This window comes from Leopardus geoffroyi, chromosome A2 (genome assembly GCF_018350155.1).
Source record: "Leopardus geoffroyi isolate Oge1 chromosome A2, O.geoffroyi_Oge1_pat1.0, whole genome shotgun sequence".
NCBI classification, from domain to species: Eukaryota; Metazoa; Chordata; class Mammalia; order Carnivora; family Felidae; genus Leopardus; species Leopardus geoffroyi.
Genome location: NC_059331.1, coordinates 126,070,018 through 126,086,680, shown reverse-complemented (window position 1 = coordinate 126,086,680; position 16,663 = coordinate 126,070,018). Strand labels below are relative to the sequence as shown.

The following is a 16,663-nucleotide window of genomic DNA, read 5'->3' as shown; positions in this document are numbered from 1 at the left end:
CTAATAAGCCTATCAAAGGCATTCTTGATTTCTGTTATTTATTTATTTATTTATTTATTTATACATACATACATACATACATACATACATACATACATACCTCTAGCAATTGTTTTTGGTTCTTTCTTAGGATTTCTCTTTCTGATTACATTACCCATCTGTTCTTGCATGCTATTTACTTTACCCATTAGAACCTTTAGCATATTAATAATAGTTGGTCTAAATTTCCCAATTTGATAATTACAACATCCCTGCTATGTCAGGTTCTGATGCTGTTCTGTTTCTTCAAACTTGTTTTTTGCTTTTAGTATGGCTTGTAATTGTTTCTTAATAGCTGGACCTGGGTGAAAGAACCACTGTCAATAAGCTTCCAGTAGCGTGGGGATAAGAGGCATTCTATAATCCTATTAGTAGGTGTCAGTCTTTTATGAACCTGTGCCTCTGGGCTGTAAACTTCACTTGATCTTAGCCAAAAGGCCGAGAAGCGATGGGCTGTAAACTTCACAAGTGCTTCTCAGGTTTTTTCCTCCCACTTAGGTGCAACAAGATGGCTAGATAGGGCTGAAATTTGGTATTTCCCCACTTCCCTGTGTGTTGGGCTCTGATAAAACCCTAGCAGGTTAGGCTCTAGTAAAATAATTTCTCCTAAGACAGGCTTTGTTAGGAAAAACACAGTGCTGTGGTCCTTTTTCCACTCCTCCTGCCAGAAGTGGGAGGGTATTTTTCTCTGATACTCACTGTAAGAACCTGTTGAGCTCATAGAAGTAAAACTCATAAATATCTGGCACTTCCCCTATTACTGGGTCCCTGGAGTTTGTGATTCTCAGACTTGTCTACCCTGTGCCTCCAGCAATTTATTATTATAGTTTAGTTTTTCCTACTCTCCAACTGGTTCCCATGGAGGTTTTTGTTCATGGGTTTCTGTTCCACTAAGTTGTGATTCTCTCAATTTACCTGTCATTTTCAAATTTGGGGAGCAGGAGTTTGCCTTGTGACCTAACCTCTCTTATGGATCTAAGAATTACTGACCTTTTAGTTTGTTCAACTTTTTTTTTTTTTTAATTTTTTTTTTTCAACGTTTATTTATTTTTGGGACAGAGAGAGACAGAGCATGAACGGGGGAGGGGCAGAGAGAGAGGGAGACACAGAATCGGAAACAGGCTCCAGGCTCTGAGCCATCAGCCCAGAGCCCGACGCGGGGCTCGAACTCACGGACCGCGAGATTGTGACCTGGCTGAAGTCGGACGCTCAACCGACTGCGCCACCCAGGCGCCCCTGTTCAACTTTTTACTCATTAGGATGAAGTTGCAACTTATGAGCTTCTTAGATGCTGGACTTGGAAACTTTGTATTTCATTTTTATTCAATTTAATATGTATATATTTATATTTATTTCCCTTGAGACTTTCTGTTTGATCCATGGATTTTTTAGAAGTGGGTTTTTTAGTTTGCAAGTGTTGGGAGATTTCCTTTTTATCTTCCTGTTACTCATTTGTGGCTTAAATTCGTTGTGTTTAGAAAACACACTTTGTATCATTTTGATTCTTTTAAATTTGTTGAGGTTTTATGGCCCAGAATATAGGCCTCTTGATATATATTCTGTGGGCACTTGAAAAAAATATGTATTACATTATTCTTGGGTGAAGTGTTTTATAAATGTTGATTAGATGCTGTTGGATGATGGTGGTGGTGATGTTTTCTCAGTGCTTGCTGATTTTCTGTCCAGCATCTATCCATTTTTGAGAGAGGAATGCTGAAGTCTTCAACTATAATTGTGGATTCATCTATTTCTCCTTTTAGGTCTATCAGTTCTTCATATACTTTACAGCAATGTGTGAAGTGCATAGGCATTTAGGATTGCTGTCTTCTTGTTGGATTTTTATTATTATATAATAATCCTACCCCCTTCACTTATAAATTGTTTTCTCTGAAGCCTACTTTTCCTGATACTAACATAGTTACTTTTTTTTTTTTGATTAATGTGTACATGGTCTCTTTTTTCATCCTTCTACTTTCAGTCTGCCTTTCTCATTATATTTGAAGTGAGTTTCTTGTAGATAGTTATGTTTTTTAATTGTCAATCTCACGTTTTTTAATTATTGTATTTTACCACTTATATTTAATGTAATTATTAATTCGTTTCAGCTTGAGTCTGTTATTTTTTGTTTTCTGTTTGTCCTTGGGTTTTCATTTCTCTGTTTTTGTTTTTTTTTTTTTTTTGTCTTCCTGTGGGTTATTTGAAGATTTAAAAATTATATTTTGATTTGTCTATACTTCTTGAATATATCTCCTTATGTAGCTTTTTTAGTGGTTGTTGTAGATATTACATATATGTAACTTATTACAGTCTATTGCTGTTATCATTTTACTAGTTCAAATAGTGCGTAAAACTTACCCCCTTTTACATCTCTCTACCCTTCTCCCTTTATAACATCATCATCTTAAATAATTCCTCTACATCCATTTAAAACTACATCAGACAGTACTATGATGTTTGTTTTAGCCTTCAAACTTTTTTTTTTTTAATTTGAGAAGGGAAATCTATTTTATTTTAGTCATTAAAAAAAAATTCCCTCCTTGGACAGCTGGGTGGCTCAGTCAGTTAAGCATCTGACTTTGGTTCAGGTCATGACCTCACAGTTCATGGGTTCAAGTCCTGCATTGGGCTCTGTGCTGACAACTCAGAGCCTGGAGCCTGCTTCAGATTCTGTTTTTCCCTCTCTCTTCCCCTCCCCTGTGCTCCTTGTCTCTGTCTGTCTGTCTGTCTGTCTCTCTCTCTCAAAAATAAATAAACATTAACAAATTAAAAAAAAAAATCCTTCCTTCTTGATGTTCTAAGATGCCTTCTTTTAGGGTAAGTCTGCTAGCAACATATTTTCCTAGTTTGTTGTTTGTTTTTGTTTTTTTTTTTTTTTTGTTCCATCCCTCATGTCCAACTCCCTTTAATTCTTAAAGGCTGTATTTTGCTGGTTATAGGATTCTAGGTTGACAGTTTTTTCTTTCAGCATTTGGTAAAGGTGCCACTTCATTCTGGCCCTTCATGGTTTCTGATGAGAAATCTGTCATCAGTTGAATTTTTTTTTTCCTTTAGGTAAGATTTTGTTTTCTTACTCGTTGCTTTCAATATTTTTCTTTTTCAGTTTTCACAAGTGTTCAAAAGTGTGATGTGTCTTGGTGAGGATTTCTTTGGTTTTATACTATTTTTTGTTTGCTCAGCTTTGGTTTCCTCTTTTCTCTTTTCAAAACTTCAGTGATAAAAAATGTTAGATTTTTTGTAATAGTCCAAGAGGTCCATAGATAACCTTATTTTTTTCAGTCTGTTTTTTTTTTTTTTTTCTGTTATTCAGATTGAGCAATTTATATTGTTCTGTCTGCTAGTTCACTGATTATTCTCATCTATCCCCCTCATTCTCCTGTTAAGTTCATCCGTTGAGTTTTAATTTTGGTTATTGTATTTTTCAATTCTGAAATTTTTTGTTTGTTTCTTTCATATCTTCTATTTTTTTGCTGAAACTTTCAATTTCTTGACTAAGACTTTTCTGTGTTTTTATTTGTTTCAAGTACATTCATAATTGACTCATTGGAGTCATCTTGTTACTGCCAGATGGGTATGGAAGTCCATATTCTTCCCCTGGCCTCTGTTAACCCCAAGGTGGGGGTACTCTTCATTGCCATTGAAGGGATCAGAATCTGACTAACTCTGTGATCTCTATAGACACCATAATGTGGATGGCTTACCCCTGGGTGGTAATGAAAGCCCTGACTCTTCACTAGGCCTCCTCTGACATTACCCCACTGAGCAAGGAAAGGGTTAAGTTATTTCTGGTTAGGGTAGAAGTCCAGGCTCCCTACATGGTCTATACTGACACCATGAAGATAGAGAGCTTCCTAGTTGGTTTTCTCCTACAACATCCCAGTGGGTAAGTTGGGGTGACTTGTTAAAGCCTAAAGAAGGTTGAAGTCTCTGTTCTCAATTTGACCTTTGTTGGTAGGAGTGGGACCACGTTTTTATTGTTGTTTTCTGTGGTTTTTGGTTGAGAGATATTATTGTCTATAAAATTTTTATGTATTCCTGGGCCTCTGCTTTCCTGATCCTTTAGCTAGAGAGAGAAGGCTTTTGTTGGTCTTTTTTTTTTTTTTTTTTATCAAATTTATTACCACGTGTATTCAAGTACTATGACCAAGGCTATGAGAATAGATTGGCTGTGTTTGCAACTTGTTTGCAAAAGCCATTCAAGGAGTTAGGTTCACTCATTTTCATTTTGACTCGAGAATATAGCTTTGCATATTACCTAGAAAGACGCCATGCATAAGCAAAGGTCATGATTTTTAAAAAGTGCTACATCTCCTTTCTCATTTATTTTTTATTTTTATTTTTTCAATATATGAAGTTTATTGTCAAATTGGTTTCCATACAACACCCAGTGCTCATCCCAAAAGGTGCCCTCCTCAATACCCATCACCCACCCTCCCCTCCCTCCCACCCCCCATCAACCCTCAGTTTGTTCTCAGTTTTTAAGAGTCTCTTATGCTTTGGCTCTCTCCCACTCTAACCTCCTTTTTTTTTTTTTTTTCCTTCCCCTCCCCCATGGGTTTCTGTTAAGTTTCTCAGGATCCACATAAGAGTGAAACCATATGGTATCTGTCTTTCTTTGTATGGCTTATTTCACTTAGCATCACACTCTCCAGTTCCATCCACGTTGGTACAAAAGGCCATATTTCATTCTTTCTCATTGCCATGTAGTACTCCATTGTGTATATAAACCACAATTTCTTTATCCATTCATCAGTTGATGGACATTTAGGCTCTTTCCATAATTTGGCTATTGTTGAGAGTGCTGCTGTCAACATTGGAGTACAAGTGCCCCTATGCATCAGCACTCCTGTATTCCTTGGGTAAATTCCTAGCAGTGCTATTGCTGGGTCATAGGGTAGGTCTATTTTTCATTTTTTGAGGAACCTCCACACTGTTTTCCAGAGTGGCTGCACCAATTTGCATTCCCACCAACAGTGCAAGAGGGTTCCTGTTTCTCCACATCCTCTCCAGCATCTATAGTCTCCTGATTTGTTCATTTTGGCCGCTCTGACTGGTGTGAGGTGATATGTGAGTGTGGTTTTGATTTGTATTTCCTGTTGGTCTTTTTTGTGTCTGCGCCCATTGGTGTTTCTGTTGCCAGGATCTTTAACACCAATTCTGAGAAAATGAGGCAAAAAGAAAGTCCCAGAAACTCATCACCATTTTGTGCCTTAGGTCAGTCCTAAGATCCCTGGCTAGCTTGCCTTTTCTCTACCTTTCAAAGTTTTCTTAGATTTGATTTATATAATTCCCAAGAGCTTTAGTCTCACTTAGAGAAATAGGAGAAAGTACATCTACTCCATCTTTCCCCAAACAGAAATTCATAGTATTTAAACATTTATATGTTGTTTTTTCATTTTGGTTCTGTTCAAGTTATTTTTTAATTTCCAATATGGTTTTTCCTTTGACCCATCGTATATTTGGTATTGTGTTGTTTAATTTTGGTTTCTAGATTTATTTTTCTTTCCTTTTCTTTTCTTTTCTCTTCTTTCTTTCCTTCTTTCTTTCTTCTTTTCTTTTTTGATTTCTGTAAGTACTTCTCAATGTCATTTGCAATAGTAACAATTGTATAGTATGGACCTGCCTGAGATCTAAGATGAAAGAAGCAGTTTTCTGTACCAGCTTTGTCTATGTCCCAGCTAACCCTTCAGAGACACTCTTCTGTTCTTACTTCTGTGATTACCTGTGTAACTAACATGAATGCAAAGATCATAAGACAACCTATTTCTTCAGTCTTCCACTTTAGTTGATGTTGACTTACTCTGTGTGTAGGATGAGGATTTAGTTTACTACACTAGCTCCCTTTCTCCCAGCGTTTGATACTTATTTTTACTTTTTTGGTTATTTTTAGAACTTTATATAGTAAAATCTCTGTTTCTTGTTTCCTTAATTTCCAACAGTATGGTCTCTTAGCTAATTTTTTTCTTTTCACTTGTTCAGAGATACTTATTTTTTTTTTTTTAATTTTTTTTTTCAGCATTTATTTATTTTTGGGACAGAGAGAGACAGAGCATGAACGGGGGAGGGGCAGAGAGAGAGGGAGACACAGAATCGGAAACAGGCTCCAGGCTCTGAGCCATCAGCCCAGAGTCTGACGCCGGGCTCGAACTCACGGACCGCGAGATCGTGACCTGGCTGAAGTCAGATGCTCAACCGACTGCGCCACCCAGGCGTCCCTAAGAGATACTTATTGAATAATTAGCAGTTTTCAGTTTCCTTGATGTTATGAAAGAGTAATCATGATAATGTAAACTTGATAGCATTATAAGGGACGAGGCAACAAGGAGTCATTCAATCTCATTTCCCGTTGCGTAGATACAATGTGGAGATCTGGATTTGCATGCAACCTTCTCTAGTACTGCAGTGTTGAAGTGGACTTCCATACTTTTTGTGTTCATCAGGGGATTAATTTCTCACCTACAGCTGAAACTGTTAAGTGTGAAACAATATGTTTTAAAAAGGCAAAGCATTTAATGCTTAACTGTATGCCAGTATATAATTTCTCATCTCCCATCACTCTTACAAGATGGTTATCACTAATGTCCTTTTAGAGATGAGGTGTGTGAGGTTCAGAGGTTGAAGGATTGGTTACTTCAGACTATCAAAACCATAACTGTAAGTTTGGTCACTTTAATTCTGACTTCAAAGCAATGCTTCCCTATTATATCAAGCTACCTTCCAGAAAGGAGTATAATTCTAGATTTAGCACATGCATTTAATGTAATAAAGTTTTTGTACATGGGTGATAAATACACAAGAATATATAACTTTTTGCATAAGGCCAGTTTTATACAAGTAAGTGATAAAACAGTAAATCTATACTTTTCGTATATGGAAAGATGTTTATTATGTTTGGTGATGCATATTACATTAGCATCTTAGATAATATATAATCCTGAATCATTTTAGCTCTGTGTGTGTTTTTGTATACCAAGGGGGAAACTGGAGGGATGATCACCAAAATACTAAAAATAGATCTAGGTGGTTTTCACTTTCACTTTAAACTCTTTATTTATTTCTTTTTTTATTTCTTTTCCCAATGATCTTGTATTATTCCCAAATCTATAAAATTATTTTTTTTAAATCTCCCAACCATGAGCATTTTGTTGTAATTTTCTGTTGTTGTCCTTTTCCCTGGTCTTTAAACTTCACCAAAGTGGATTGCAGATTGGGAAGAATTAGTTAATTAAATCTGCTTGTTTTAAGATTTGTTTTGTTTTTTTAATTTTTTTTTTTTATTTTTGAGAGAGAGACAGAGACAGAGACAGAGTGTGAGCAGGGGAGGGGCAAAGAAAGAGGGAGACACAGAATCTGAAGCAGGCTTCAGGCTCTGAACTGTCAGCACAGAGCCTGATGTGGGGCTTGAACCCACGAACTGTGAGATCATGACCTAAGCCAAAGTTGGACACTTAACCAACTGAGCCACCTGCTTGGTTAAAGTTTTAAAGGGCACAGGAGCTATTATCCCGTATGCAGTTGGTTTTATATTTTGTAGACTATGAAGAAAATAAATTCAGTAAATGAAATGTTATGAAATACTCCCGTAAATCATTGTATTTTGCTATTAATAAACACCATATTTTAATTATGTACTATTATACTTGATTTTACAGCTACTGTTATTTACGTTGTAGAATTGATTACAAGAACATATTACAGAGATATTGATCATAACATACATTTTTGTAGATGTGCATTAATTAGTAATATACAACTTTAGTTTATTGTGTGTATATATATAATTTTAAAAGGACTGTTTTCCCAGTGAAATGATTTAAAGAAATTTGTCAAAAGTTTATAATGTCAAAGGAAGCCATCATAAAGTAGTATTTTGGAAAAAGTTTTCTTATGAAGATATTTTTCTCCATCATCTCTTTTTGTTTTTGTCTTTGTAGGTGATTATAGCCTTCTGGTATCGTATATTTGTGGGAATAATGAGTTTATTTGGGCTAGAAGCTAAGACCTGCTGGAATGTCACCAGAGTAGAACCTTTAAATGAAGTTCAAAGTTGTGAAGGCATGTTTCTTTCTAAATGCTGCCATGTTCTCATTAATATTTACAAAAATGTTTTATAGAGTTGTGACTCATTTTAAGAATTATAAATTACTGTGATTGATTTGTTTTCTTTAAAACACTGTAGAGCTGATTAAAAGAGTATAAATAGAATAAAAAGATTTAAAAAAAGTTTTGGGGTAGTTTAAATGTATAAAATTGGGCGATGTAAACAGTCAAATATCTACCTGTAATAGTTCATGTAAAAATTTGGTTATGCATACATACATAAAAATCAAATATGCAATTAATAGATTGCTTTAGAAATACTGTTTCTTATATTCTCACAGTTCATGAATAGTTCTACTTGAACTCTCCGTATACATCTTCATTAGCACCTTTGTCGAAGAACCCCATTTGGAATCCTCGGTTTCCCAGGATCTATAATTGTCACTTCTATTTGAGATATTTGTCGTTTAGCACTTTTAAACTCTAAGAACTTTATTCAAAGTTACATATATCTACTTGCATAATATTTGCCTTTTTTATTTCTTCATATTCTCTACAACATGACTACTTAACTGTATTTATAAATATATTTTTTAGATTTGTTTATATAACATTTATTTCTTAGAATGTTCGCTAAATCTGTATTTCTGTATTTTCCTTACATTTTTCTAATTTTTTCAGCTGATCTTTGTAGCATCTAAAATAGCATTGATAGGGGATAGTTGAGGGGCGATTAGACTTTTTTTGTACAAAGTAATCAAGAAAATGTTTCATAAAATGAGAAACTTTGTAATGACTCAGCTTAGAAGTTAACATTTTTTTCTGAAGGATGGGGAAAAATTGCCACATATATGTGTGTGTGTATATATGACACATATATATATACACACACACACATATATGATGTTTATTAAGTTGCCACTAAGTGATAGGTTATTGTTTGCACTTAGAACCCAGATGAGCCAGGTAGGCATAGACCTTATCCTCATAGAGTTTACACGTAAGAGGGGTGTTAGTGGTTACAACTGTGATGGATATTGTAAATAAGAAAATAAGGTTGCTGAGTTTAGGAGTAAAGGAGAAGTGTTTCAAGATTAGGAACCAGAATATTCAGAAGTCCTGAGGCAAGAGAGAACTGAAAGAAGGCTAGACTTTTGGGAGCAGAGAGAGAAAGAAGAAAAAATGGTGTGAAGTGATGCTAGGAAGGTAAGGAAGGGTCAGAAAACAAACGGCCACATGCTGGTTAAGGATTTTGTACTTTGTACTTTATTCATTGAAGAATGTTAGCAGATTAACATTTTAAAAACATTATTTTGACAGTTATATGGAAAATATATTAGTAAAGGACAAAAGTGGGTTTAGTGAGACCAGGAGGAGACTATTAAGCTCTTAGCAAGTGATTGCGGTTGTGTGTGTGTGTGGGGGGGGGGGGGGGGGGATAACTGGGAAATGCAGAGATTTGTGGGATATTGGAAGTAGAATTGACAAGATTGGGTAATCGATTGATGGGGGAGGGGAAAGTGAGTGAAGTCCTGTTAACATTGGTTTCTGGCTTAAGTGATAGTTTCTTTGAATGGAAAAAAAAACTTTTAAAAGTAGCAGGTTTGGGGTGCCTGGGTGGCTCAGTCAGGTAAGCTTCTGACTTCAGCTTAGGTCATGATCTCATAGTTCGTGAGTTCAAGCCCTACATCAGGCTTTGTGCTGACAGCTCAGAGCCTAGAACCTGCTTCAGATTCTGTGTCTCCCTCTCTCTCTGACCCTCCTCCACTCATGCTCTCCCTTTCTTTCTCTCAAAAATAAATAAACATTGAAAAGATGTTTTAAGGAGCAGGTTTGAATTGCTACATTAGTTTGAGATACCTAGGAGACCTGAAAGTGGGAAGGTCAAGTGGCTACCTGCCTGGATACATACAGGAAGAAGAAAGTCTCAAAAAGAAAGTCGCAAAGGATAAAAATAATGCAGTAGGTCTTCTCCTGTAAATACATCAAGTGACTTTACAGAGAAGTCTAGATACTGAACAATAGCAACATCACTTTAACAAAATAATACACCACCAACTAATCATTGCAGTATAATAATACTTCATTAGGGCAAAGTATAAATGTAACTACAATAAAGTATAAAATTCAAATGTAATAATACGTGATATAAGGGGAAGGTACTTATGTAACTATTAAGTAGAGCAGCAATCTGAAAAGCAAATGTTTTCAGCAAGTTCTGAACCCTGAATCCAAGGCACTGAGACAGTTATGCCCAATTGCCTTATAGTCATTTATTCATGAAGTACTAATAATCTGTGTCTTTTTTAAAGGATTGGGAGACCCTGCTTGCTTTTATGTTGCTGTGATTTTTATTTTAAATGGAGCAATGATGGGATTGTTCTTCATATATGGTGCATACCTGAGGTAAGATTACTGTGTTAGGTCTTTCAGTGGACCTATAAAGACTGGCTGACATTTTCTGATTAAATGAAAAGAGTAAGTGTGAGATTAATTGATTAATAGTATGAAATTTTATACATTTATTTTATTTTTTTCAGAAACTTAGTTAATATCACGCAACCAGAAACTAAAGCTGTCACTTAAAGGCCTCTCTTTTATCCTTCTGGGTTTTGTTTTTGGGTTTTTTTTTTGTTTGTTTTTTTTTAAGACTAAGATTCCTTAACAAAGCCTTTAATGAGAATACTACCAGGCCATATGTAAAATTATTATAACATTAGAGGAATCTTTGGTTGGCATTAGTGACTGATTATTTCTAATTTTAATGTCTGTACATGTGAAATTAAGAAAGTATAAAAGAAAACATATATCACTATGGCAGACACTTATATGTGATAGCCTATGTTTCTTGTTAATGGTACCACAATTTGGTTTCGGGTAGCAGTGTGTCCAGTCTCAGGTGATAGGTTGAAGTTAATTATGATAATCATGCAATCTGCTTCCCACTCTCCATTGCTTCTTGGGATGGCCATGTGAGTTAGTTTTTTCATCGAAAAATACGATGAAATCAGTCTTGTTTATACATAGGAAAGCATTTGTCTTTCTGACAAAAGGATAGATTTCAGCTGTCTTTTCTCTGTCTTCTGCTTTAAAAAAAATTTTTTTTAACCTTTTATTTTTATTTTTGAGACAGAGAGAGACAGAGCATGAACAGGGGAGGGGCAGAGAGAGAGGGAGACACAGAATCGGAAGCAGGCTCCAGGCTCCGAGCCATCAGCCTAGAGCCCGACACGGGGCTCGAACCCACGGACCACGAGATCGTGACCTGAGCTGAAGTCGGACGCTTAACCGACTGAGCCACCCAGGTGCCCCTGTCTTCTGCTTTTATTTTTATTTATTTATTTATTTATTTTTTACGTTTATTTATTTTTGGGACAGAGAGAGACAAAGCATGAACGGGGGAGGGGCAGAGAGAGAGGGAGACACAGAATCGGAAACAGGCTCCAGGCTCTGAGCCATCAGCCCAGAGCCCAACGCAGGGCTCGAACTCCCGGACCGCGAGATCGTGACCTGGCTGAAGTCGGACGCTTAACCGACTGCGCCACCCAGGCGCCCCATGTCTTCTGCTTTTAAACTTTAGGGTGATGCTTGGAGTTGCTGCCGTCATCTTGTGACCAAGAGGGAAAGGCCACAAATATAGCACCTAAGTCTGCTCTAACATCCTTGTGCTGGTGAACCAATGCCAGCAGACACTTATCTTTCATTTTTTTAATTGAATGACATCAGCCACTTTTGTTAGGAATATATTTTGCTGTAAGAAATAAAACCTAACTGATCAGCAGCTTTCTTTATAATGTTATTCTTGAATTTAAAGTTGAAAATCTAGGGGCACCTGGGTGGCTCAGTCAGTTGGGTGTCTGACTTCAGCTCAGATCATTATCTCAGGATTCGTGAGTTCGAGCCCTGTGTCGGGCTCTGTGCTGACAGCTGGGAACCTGGAGCCTGCTTTGGATTCTGTGTCTCCCTCTCTCTCTCTGCCGCACCCCTGCTAATGTTCTGTCTCTGTCTCTCAAAAATGAATAAACCTTAAAAAAAATAAAGTTAAAAATGCAAAAGACCTAAAGAAATGCAAAAGACCTAAAATAGTGGAGACATTCTTGAAGAAGATAGGAGGACTTGCTTTAGTAATCGTTTCTGTATTATAAATCTGATGTAAATAAGGTAATGTGGTTGTGGTATGGGGGTAGGCAGGTAGAACAGTGGAGTAAAGCAGGTCTCAGAAACACTTGGCCCATTTAAAGACACTTGATGTATGCTGAGAGTGGATATTGTCCATCAGTAGGTAAGGACCAGCTTCTCAACACATGGTCCTGGAATCACTGGAAGATCATTAAGGAACAAAGAGAAGTTGAAACTGTACGAAAATTAAATCCTAGTTAGAGTAAAAACTCAAATATGAAAGAAAAATATATAAAATGCTTAGAATGAATATCAGTAACTTGGGATAAGAAAAGATTTCTTTAAACAAGGACCAAAAGGTTAGCCATGAAGAAGAAAACTAATAAATTTGATGGGAAGAATTAAATTCCTCAAGGCATTATAGAATGAAAAGATAATCCACAAACTGGGAAAAGATATTACAAAGCATATAACCAACATTGTATCCAGACTTTGCAATCACATGGCACTCCAGGTGCCAGGAATACAAAAGAACCTCTGTCCTTTTAGAATTTATATTCTAGAGAGGAGACAAGACTAAGAAGACAGACAACCCGATAGAAAAGTGCACAGAGTATTTATGATCAGACATATATGAGAAGAATTCCAAATTGCCAATAAACATATGTAAAGTTGACTACCATAATTACTTATCAGAAAAATACAGATTTTATCCGCAAGGATATTTCACATCTACTAGATTGGCAAAAGGAACTTTTTTCTGTGGCAAGTGGACATACAAATTAGTACAACTATTTTGGAAAAACTGTGTGCATTAATTTAGTAAAGTTGAAAGTGTAGATACTTTCTAACTCTGCAATTCCAATTTAAAGTATATACGCCTTTAAATACAGGGAACAAACTTGGTGTTTGCCACAGAGGAGGGGAATGGGGAATGAGCAAAATAGATAAAGGAGAATGGGAAATACAGGCTTCCAGTTATGGAATGAGTAAGTCACGGGGAGAAAAGGCACAGTATTGGGAATATAGTTAATGGTATTGTAATAGTGTTGTATGGTGACAGATGGTAGCTACATCTGTGAGCGTATCATAATGTATAGAGATGTTGAATCATGTTGTATACCTGAAACTAACATAATTGTGTGCCAGTTATACTATGTACACCAGAAAGTATGTATTGCAGGTGACACCAGCAGTGTTGTTTGTAAGAGCTGCAAGCTGAAAACAACTCTATCTATGAACAGAGAAATGTACCCATTACAGTTTATTAATAGTGAACTACTACACAACATTGATAATGAATGAGCTGTAGCTATACACATCAACATGGATTATTCTTACAAATAGAATGTTGAATGAATGAAGGCAAGCACAGAATTAAAGAAAGGCTGCATACTTCCATTTGTATACAGTTTAAAAACAGATTAAAGTAAATCATAGTATGTGTATAGATGTGGTTATATTAATACTCACAAAAATCAGGATAGTGGCTTTTGAAGGGGTGTCAGGTGGGGACCCAAGGCGTGATCAATTTTCTATTTCAATGATATATAGTGGTTGAAAGGATGTTCACTTTATAATTGTTCTAGAAACTAGAAAATTTTATGTATGTTTTAATATATGTTTTTTAGGAAAATATAAGCTCATCAATATTTTGATGGAAAAGAATTACTTTTAGATTATGTTGGCAGCTTTAAAATGTTCTATTTTTGAAATTATCCATATTACTCTTTTTTTATATGGAAAATGTTATACAAGACTAAAACTTTTTAAAGTTAATATTTTTCCCTGGGAGAAGTACCCAAGAGGTGATAGTCTTCTCTGAATTGTTTACACAGTTCAGGAATATCAAATACATTATTCGGCTCCAGTCTTTAAAAAAAGGATATATAGATAAAACAAATGTTGGCTATAAAAGTGTTTACCCCCAAATCAAGAGCACACTGTATATATACTGTATGTCAGCTAACTTGACAATAAATTATAAGCTAGCTGACATACAGTGTATGTATATGTATGTGTGTGTGTGTGTATATATATATATATATATATATATATATATATATATAGCATCACCAATATTGTGACGAGAGCAGAAACAATGGCATATGAGAAACAAAGAAATAGGAAGCAGGGGTAAATTTATATTTCTTACCCTGGCTACCCTCGCCGTTGGCAGTAACTTGGAATGTAGCTATTCCATTTCTGTTCTTTTGGTGGTTAATAATAAAACATTAACATGCTTATCTGACTTTATCAAGTCTAAAATTAATTGAGATATTTCCCCTTCTTACAATACAAGGAATTTGAGGACACTTTGCTTCAAAGCAGCCCCTCATATCTTACAATTATTATCGTAGTTTAGTGCTACTATTTCCCCTCCATAGCAGTCACTGTTATCACCATTTATGTTGTTGAATCTTGCTCACATTTATATCCACATGGTCCTACTTTCTGTATGCTAGTCTTCTGTCTCTCACAGGTTCCTCCTCGCAATTTCTTTCTTTTCAAAGGCATTCTTTGAATATTCTTTCATGAAAATCTGTTGATGGTATATTACTTCCTATTAGCTTTCCTTTGCTTGTTGTTTTGAGCTCATTTCGTTAGTTCTTCAGTCATTCATGTGATATTGTCTTCCAAGCGTGAAGCCGTGGATACAGTGATGACAATGTACAAAGAAAAGGCAACTTTAAGAAACAGTTCATAATCTTTGATGATTATGAGCTAATCATCTGGGATGATTAAGTTTTGCCATCTGGGATCTAAGTTTTGCATTTTGCATTGCTGTTTCTTTGGGACTTAACAAAAGAATGTAGTAGTTTAGATAGTTCAGAGTTACTGCTAAGTGAAACTTTTGGGCTCTTGTCTTCATCTCCCAGTCACTGAAATCCAATTTCAAAAACAAAACCTGGCCTCCATTGAGAAAATTCAAAGAATGCAATATAGGCTTTGAAATGCTGGCCTGTAAAAAACTTTTATGTTCACATGTATTTTGTTTAGAAAATAATTTAAATACAATAAATTATAAAATTCTGATTTCTTTATATGTATACTTTGTATGCTTGTACATTCAAGATTAAAATATTAACTACGTGGGTACTTTTGAAATTGTTACTATCATTTTATATGGTTCAGTACTGTGGTGTCTTAAATATGACTTTAAATTGTGAGAGATAATTTTGTGAGAAACTCACTATATTTTGCATGAATTATGAACGTATACTCTTTTTTTAACAGTGGGACTCAACTTGGAGGTCTAATTACAGTATTATGCTACTTTTTCAACCATGGAGAGGTTTGTTTTCTAGAAAATAATTTTTAAGAAATAGAAGGGGCTGTATAGGAACAAGGAAATACATTCATCAAAACAATATATAATTGCATGTTACTTAGGACTTCGCAATATGTTAAAGAACCTTATGTTGTAAGCTGATATTTTAATCATGTTAATCCACATTTTTACATAATTAGAATTCATGATGTGAAGTATCTTGCTTGGTTTTTAGTATACCTACATTTTGTAGAAAAAGCAAATACTCTATTTTGTTGAAAAAGCAAATACTGTACTTGTTGAGTTCAGGCACTTGATAAACATCTCATTTACTCATACCACACTTTTTTGGAAGGTAGCTGTTCTCCTCACGGGTGAAGATGTGAAATTGTAATTTAGGCTGGTTGTTACTTATGCAAGATTTCACAGTCAGTACCTGGTGAAGCTGGGTTTCCCATTCTCCATCTGTCTTGCTCTAATACCTTGTTTCTGTTATTACATCAGGCTGCCTTTTTCAGTTACACAAAATGCTGAATTCAAAATAGAAATTTACTAACTCAGTCCAATGGGGTATAGTCTACCTACAAAGAGCTCATAGAAACTTATTTAGAGTATGATAGATTCATTCAACAAAATACTGAGTACATGACCTATGCCAGATTCTGTTCGATGCTGAGGATGTGGCAGTGAAAAGAGAGAGAATATGACTGCTAGCTTTTGGAAGCAAAATATGTAATATGTTTTGGCATGGGTTACATAGGGTTGAAGTTTCTGTTACTACTGGGAAAGGCAAACACTTGGTGAATTTTAGAAAACTAGTTAGACAAGGGAATCATAAAAATTATACATAAATATCTTAAATGTATAAACTTAAACGAATACATTGTCATTCACCAGGTGTTAATATAAAGGCAAGAACTTTTCTTTGAGTATGCCAAACTTCCTTAAACATACCATAATTAATCTTCCAAAGTTTATAGTTTTGGTTTCTTAGAATAGGAGTAATAAGAGTTTATAAGAGTTATGATTTTCTCTAGAATTTTAGAATTCTTGACATAGAACTTTTATAATATTCTCACTCGTGTCTTAGAAATGATTAGTTTTAAAGCCTGTACGAAATGTTAATACTTTCATTTATGCATCACATTAGTGATTTACAAATACTTCCAGTTGTTTTTAGAAATTTACAGTTAACTC

General features: G+C 35.4%; 1 protein-coding gene across 1 annotated transcript in view; it reads left to right on the top strand.

The window, feature by feature from the left end:
* The window catches only part of DPY19L2 (dpy-19 like 2), a 94,320-nt gene that overhangs the window by 13,109 nt on the left and 64,548 nt on the right, over window positions 1–16,663 (top strand). The window contains exons 5-7 of the mRNA XM_045495291.1: window positions 7,971–8,091; window positions 10,389–10,482; window positions 15,433–15,490. Coding sequence (XP_045351247.1) covers window positions 7,971–8,091; window positions 10,389–10,482; window positions 15,433–15,490 — 273 coding nt within the window. The remainder of the gene's footprint in view (window positions 1–7,970; window positions 8,092–10,388; window positions 10,483–15,432; window positions 15,491–16,663) is intronic.